This window comes from Gymnogyps californianus, chromosome 1, assembly GCF_018139145.2.
Source record: "Gymnogyps californianus isolate 813 chromosome 1, ASM1813914v2, whole genome shotgun sequence".
In the NCBI taxonomy this organism is placed as follows: Eukaryota; Metazoa; Chordata; class Aves; order Accipitriformes; family Cathartidae; genus Gymnogyps; species Gymnogyps californianus.
Window position 1 is genome coordinate 15,633,532 of NC_059471.1, and position 7,430 is coordinate 15,640,961.

The following is a 7,430-nucleotide window of genomic DNA, read 5'->3' on the forward strand; positions in this document are numbered from 1 at the left end:
TATTGACACTCAAACTTCTTTTTTACTAGATAAAGCCAGCTTTTTCCAAAATCTGTCTGTGTGGAGAGATTTTGAGTTTGAAAAGAAACGGTACAAAATATCAAATGTTAACACTGCACCTTAAAAGCAACAGACCTGAAAATCTTAGGGAAGATTCAAAGGAAAGATCACAATAAACTTGGCAGGAGAAGGGAGAGGAGTGTCATACTTTCATAATGAAGAAAAGACCTTAAGCTTTTGACAAGAGGTTGAAGGAGAAAAAATGTTTTTGCAGTTCCAAATAGAAAGTCTGAAAAATTTAATTCATTTCACTAAGGCCTTGTTACAATAATTTATGGAAGTTAAAGTTAGAGAAAAAGTCATGCTACTCTGAGCTTTCCATTTGGGGTTGTTTTGGTTCAGGTTATCCACAGTTTTGGAGGCTTTACTGTGAGTCCTAGTCTGTATGGAGCACAGATTGCTTCCAAGAATGTTGCCACTTCTCTGGTCACTGTCTGTCCAAGGTGAAACACAGCTTTTTCTATAGCTTTTTTAAACGCAGTCTTTTATAACCTTTTTTTCACGTTAGAATATGTATATATGCATCTTGCACATTGTAAGGAAGAGTCCTCAGCTCAGAGTTAGAACAGAAATATGACTTTAAAGGAGCAAATTTTTGAAGACTGCAATGCCTGTCTACAATCAAAAGAATAATTAGTTATTAAAAATGAAAAATGTAGTCTTAGCTAGTATACAGTTAGTAGAGTATTAACAAAAAAACCCCAACACTTGGAAGGAAAGCATCGCTTTTCAAGCATGACAGTAACCTCTATTGTGCTACTGTTTAATTGCAACTTTTCTTGTCAAATAAATAATTTTAGAATATTGTAATTACCTAAGCAAGTTATTTCCATTACATCTTCTATGATACCGACCTTCATTGTAACATCATACTTTAACCACTTTTTAAAATTTAGTACACTTTTTAAAATTTCTTGCAAGATAAAATGTATTAGAAAATGATACTTTTCTCCATTTTGGTTATGTGGTCACTCATCTGGTTTCCAACAGCAGTGTATTTCCTAGTTCCAGCACCACTTTATGAACCTTGTATTTGGTGAAAGCTTACCTCACTATTATGTATTTAATTCAGGGCTTTAGTATGATAGTCTAACACATGATTTTCAGATTTTAGCTTCTGTTAGACATCTGCTCCAGCTTGAGATTTAGCCTTTTGAAAAGCTGCATGAAAGTTATTACTGAGTTAAGTTTTATTATTGCTAAAATTGAAGTTCTCACTTCAGCAGGCCAAACTGACTATTATTATTTATACTGGCAAACTATTATTATTTGTACTGGGAAAATAAAATGATCAACAGATATTGAAAATTTTATTTGGAAGAAATCCAGAACAGATATCATTGTCATTAATTTATGCAGGACTTCAGTGAAGAAAAGAGAGAATGTTTAATCAGAGGCTGAAAGTACTTACTAATTAAAAAAAAGCACTTAAAACATGTTACATATGAAGCATGGCATAGTTCCTTATCGAAGCATATGGGATTCTTATTTAATTTTTCCAAACAATAGTTTATCTATGAAATCTTGAGTTATGTTAAATAAATTTTTCTCTCATATTATTTCAATCTATTTTGTTTGCCTCTGCAGAAGCTGTGTAATCGCACATTCCATTCTGTGAAAGCTGTGCTCAGACTTCCAAGCAGGAAGTCATGCTTATTTCAGTGATTGTTCTTTTCTTCTTCTCGACATTGTAATGATTGTGTACTTGGCTGTTGCTATCATATTTCCATTAATCTAATGCCAGGCAATTGCAGTTTCATAAATGATGACATTTACAGGTATTTTTCTCTAACACTTCAAAGAATGTGAGTCCAAATCAGAGGAAGTTCACAGCGAAGCGTGGTCCAGATCTTGCTTTTAAATCATGTTTCTTATTCTCACACAGAATATTACAATAATTAGTTTCCTGTTATTTAAAAATTTGGTCACAATAAAAAGGATCATCATTTATTAAAGCACAGTGTAATCATTACTGACATTTCAAGTCTGTTATATATGTTTGAATATTTTATATTTCCACGGCAGATCAGCGGCTTACAACTGGAAGGCTGCAGTTTTGATGGAAATCAACTTTCAGAAAATCTGCATGATTCTCCCAGTGTGTCATCTGTTCTCCCTTGTTACATGGCCTGGATTCCACAGGTACTAAATTATTAAAAGCCCTAAACTTTCAAGACCCGTAATTTGCTTTTTTCTGTGTAGTAGCTTTTTAGTATGATGTTGCTGGCCTGTTTTCCCTCTCATTTTAAAATAAAATCCCCTGTCTCTAATAGGGAAAGCAGTTACTTCTGTTATATAAAACACGAACTTATTATCATTTTGTCAGTATTTTTTAGCTTCTGTTGTTTAGATTAAGACAAGAGCTTTATTTCAGTCATACCTTTTTTCCTTGTCTTTTAGAAAACATTAACATATTTTCAAAAGTGTATTTAGTAAATGTATACATGAGTTTGAGAGTTCATTCCTAGAATATATTTTCTTCGCATTTTAAACATTAAATTAAAATGCAACAGCGATAAAAAGATAGAGAACATGATGTGATCTGTAAGCAAAGAAAGCCTTTCCCCTACTTACACTAATTTAAAAAAATGCCAATGCTTGCAGAACTATGTAAGATGAAAGTGAAGTAATCCAAACAGTAAAAATTGTTACTGCTTCTGCTCTCCAATTACAATAGCTATCTCTGATAAATAAAGCAAAAAGTTACATAGAACTTATTCAAGGATGTGTAGAAATTACAAATTCATACACTTACAGTCATACAACTAAAAGAAAGCTTGTTGTAGAATTCAACTCATCTAAATTTAGCTGTCTAAAAGTTAATTGCCCAGTATGACTTAGTTGCCTTAGCTCCTTCTTTGGTCTCAGTAAAAGATAGGCATCTCAGGAAGTCCATCCCATCATAAGGTAACTGGGATAAATCTCTATCTAGAAGTGACTCTAGAGACAGCCTAGACTGCTAACTCTGGGACAGACAGGTGAGAAGAATCCCACATACAGATCTAAAAGAAAATTTACTAAGATTTTTACACCAAAAATCAAGTGTAAATGTAGAAAGTGAGAAATAGGGGTGGATGCAGTTTTTTTCTACTTCTTTATCACAATAAATAAAATTAGCAGTATATAAAAAATGAAAAATAATGTCACCTTTTATCCTGTCCTGTAGACATTAACTCATCAAGCAAATGAATTTATTAACTGGATGAGTTTGTCATTTGGCAACCTAGAGAACTCTACAGAGTTCTCTCTTGAGAAGGCTAGGTTTGGTTAGAAGAATGTTAAAGAAAAAAGTTCACTGGAACCAAGTAGTTGAAATTTCAATTAAAATTGAGTTTATTAATTATCATAAATTATGGCAATGATGAGATTTGTGGTCTATTATGAGAGATATTGTGCAAGGAGCTCCATTGCTAACATACTACTGTATCCCAACTTTTTTTTTTTTCCTTATTGTTATTTCCAGCACTGGAAGTATAGCATTATATTATAGTACAGCATTAGAAGTATAATGGTCAAAATTTAGACTTTGAACACACAAGTAAATACTAGCCACCATCTGCACTACTGCTCCCAGCTTTGATGGGAAAGAAAATACTGAAAATTAAAAAAAAAAAAAAACCCACCACAAAACCTATTATAAAGTTGACCAGTGAAAGATTTTTCAGTTCTTTAGTAGTTTACAAGGTTTGGTTTGTTCAGAGAAATAAACAGATTTCTAATTTACTTGAAAGGCGGTGCATGGGATAAATACGGAATTACCGGACATCTTAATATATAGACTCAGTGGTGGGTGGGGGAGGATGGTAATATACAGGGTTTTACATGGTAACACCAAATGTTTATCTTATGCACACTGAAAATGAGGATTGTAAGTTACTCTCTCTTTGTTCTGAAAAACCTTCATCTGGTGTTAGAGATAAAACAGATTCTTAAGTGTTTTTTCTGAAAGATAAGATCCAGAAGTTATATGTGACATCAGCAGAGAGCTTTATGTAGAAGTGAGATAGTTCAATAATCAGTGAATTAAACTTCTTCCAATGTACTTCATATTTGAAATGAATAGAAACCGAAGTCTTTGTGTTGGAAAAAAATATAATTATTTTAAAACACAGGCCAAAACTTGTCAACTGCCCAGATTTTAAATATAAAGCATCTCTAAGGAGAGCATTTCTGAATTGGTCTGCCCTTAAGTTGTTTCACTATGGGCTTCACTGTAAAATTTGACCACAATCAAACACTGTGCGCAGAAACCAAGGCAGAATCAGGACATTATGCACTTCCCTTAACTCATTATCCTCTCCTTAGGAGAAGAGTACATGAAGTAGGACATATTATCTTAGGATTCTTACGTTTTGAATTTGTTTTCTTTTCACCATAAATATCTCTTATGAAATCTAGGGAGCAAAAATCTGTATATTTATAATGCAATGCTTTGAGGTCATTTTCAACCAAACTAAAATAAAGTGAACTCTCAGAAAAAAAAAAAAGTAGCTTACAGGATTTCTCTAAGAGAACCCCCTCAAAATGTGGCAATGCTGAAAATGGAGTATTTTGATCTACTAACATGATGCTTATTCTCATTAAACTGTGAAGGTCCTTTCCAGTTTTAATTCACTGATAGATCCCAAGCTGTGAAGGGCGTCGCTAAGGGAATGGAACCGTGTGTGAGGCAGTCTAGACAAAGAGAATTTTTGGACTGTGTGTAAGCCAAGGACATAAGGATTTGTGGTTCAAAAAGACTTTCACAGAATGGTTTTAACCCTCAAATAATGTGATTCCTTAAAACATCAGTGAGATTGAGAAGGGCACAAGAACAGCTATTTTGACCCAAAAAGGTGTAAAAAGAGGTCTTTGAAGGCAAACTGGCCAACTTTTGGCCTCCCAGCTTTGGCAAAACTTAAATTCTCTGATTAACATTTTACTCTCAGACTGGCCAGCTTTTTGTCTTCTTCAGTAGTGTTAACCAAGGGGTAAATGTGGGAAGTATCCTTGAGTTCTTTTGACAAACTTCTGATTATTAAGTTATTCTATGCAACTCTCACAGTGCACAGACCTTCTGTAAGGATTTAAACACTGATGTTCAAAAGACATGGGAAGTTGATTTTCAAAAGGAACAACAAAATTCTTCAGAAATGGCTTGCACTTGACATGCAAGGCAAAGTGCTTGAAACAGTTACTGTTTGCATGTTTCCTTTTTCCTGTTTTTAGTTATTTTCTAATATTGGAACTTCACTAACTCACATTTGATGTGATTTGCATTAAAAAGACCCTCATTTTTGTTTCAAATTCCTTTCTGACAAGTGTGCTGCTTTGTTATTTGATTCTTGAAAATCTTCTGACATTTTCCTGTTGACAGGAAGGGAGATTTTGAGTGTGACGGAAAACATGCCTAATATGTATCAATTGAATCAAACCCTGTATTATTTACACTAAATAATTACATCATGGGTTGAAACACAAATTATATGCTATAGAAGGTCTAGACTGAGTCTTTGAGCTCAGTTCTGTAGTCATGCATAGGGACAATGCCCTGTGCAAAGCCCTAGGAGGAAACTACGCGCACAGTTTGTAGTACAGAAAGTGGAGAGGAGCTGTTACTGTTCTCAGAGTAGAGCATTGCTTGCTCATCAGGATACAGACTGAAAAGTAAAGCCATGGCTCAATCCAAGGTCCTTCCCTAAGTAGTGTTTACAATATAATTGTAATCTTTGTAATAGTAGTACTGCTAATGCTATGCAGTAGGAAAGTACATGTATAGGAGAGTACAAATTATAAATCAATTTAGCTGGAAGTTCAAAGCACTCAGTTCAAATCTGAATGCTTAAAGTTAACTTGATAATTTCCTATTTAGGCACTTAATGGAAATGGGCTGTTTTCCAGAAGTGCCAAAGAACCCCAACTGCAACTGTGATCAGTATTAGTGAAAGGCATTAAAAAAAAAAAAAAATCAAAAAGTCATCAAACCTGCTTTTTTTTTTTTACTAATAATGTCGCTTTTTACATATACTTGCATGTCTTGAAGTGCTAGAAGTATATGGAAAGGACTAGGGAATTTTGTTTCAAGTCCTGGTCTTACTAAATTGTGGTTAGTACTTCTGGGTTCCTCTTAATATCCTGCATTAAGTGGGGGCCCTGTGAGGCTCTAATGTAAGGTACAGTAGCTCTCTCTGTATAAGAATGATTTTTATATTTGGATTCACTGGTGTTAGAAATCATTGTTTAAATCCGTGAAGTAGCCTGGAAAGCGTGGGGTAAGATTTTTTTTGTGCAGTTCCTGAAGTATCCCGCTTGCAAGTATCTCAGACGCAGATCACAACTGGGGCTGCAGGACAGGAGGAGCAGCAGGGTTACGGTGCAGGGACGGAGGAGGTGAGGCAGCAGGGCTTGCCGGGAGCGCTGGCTGCCCCAGGACTCCAGCCTGCCTGGGTTAGCAGCTCTCTGCAGTACAGCACTGATGCGCCCGAGGGGCCTTCTGCCCTCTGGGAACTGTTCAACACTTCCCTTGCCCTTGGTTTGCAGAAGCTTTTGACATGTTATTTTGGGGGTTTTTAGCTGAATGAAGATTTTGATATGTAGTTCATAGGATCACCCCTATTACATACTTTCTTGTGTTTTCAGTTTAACAAACTGGAGAGAAAAAGTAGAGGCTTAGTTATGGAGTAGTCTAGCGAATTTTCTGAAGTCTCTGCTTTGTTAGTAATCCTTCTCCTTTGTAGCCTGGGCCAAGAGTTGCCTGTCCAAGGCTGCAGTGTCTAAACTGTATCTTAAGATCCAGCTTTAGATACCATATCGTTGGAGATTATTTCTTTCTCATGTTTTGTTGTCGGTTTAAGTGATAACTAAGTGCTTGTTTATTGACAGGATGCATATGGTCCATATTCTCCAGAGGAATGCATATCTTTACCAGTCTACACCAGCATGGAGAGAGACCGTGTGGTGACAAATATTGATGTACCTTGTGGAGGAAACCAAGACCGGTGGATTCAATGTGGCACTGCTTTATTTTTAAAAAATCAGTAATCTGAAACTGCATTAAATTAACTCTTGAAGTTAAGAATCATTTAAACATCTCAGTTGTTTCTTATTAAAAGAAAACTTTAGATTCATTGCTTATACATTTTTAAAGCAATGGTTTATAAATTCCCCTGTTTATTTTTTTAAGATATATAAAATTAATTCTACTTGAATAGAACTTCATTGTATTTTTGTGGAATATTGTAAAAGTTAACATGGCACTATTCAGCAAACTGTTAATTTGGGTTGTTTTTCTAGATTGTAATGTGCTATATTTCTTTCTCAGACTTGCTGAAATCTCTTATGTTTTGCCCATAAATATTGAATATAAATTCGAAGTCAGCATTTTTTCTTCA

General features: G+C 34.9%; 1 protein-coding gene across 1 annotated transcript in view; it reads left to right on the forward strand.

The window, feature by feature from the left end:
- Window positions 1-7,200, forward strand: part of DYNC2H1 (dynein cytoplasmic 2 heavy chain 1) — a 191,520-nt gene extending 184,320 nt beyond the window's left edge. The window contains exons 88-89 of the mRNA XM_050915780.1: window positions 2,086-2,202; window positions 6,922-7,200. Coding sequence (XP_050771737.1) covers window positions 2,086-2,202; window positions 6,922-7,080 — 276 coding nt within the window. The 3' untranslated portion in view covers window positions 7,081-7,200. The remainder of the gene's footprint in view (window positions 1-2,085; window positions 2,203-6,921) is intronic.
- The last annotated feature ends 230 nt before the right edge of the window (window positions 7,201-7,430 follow it).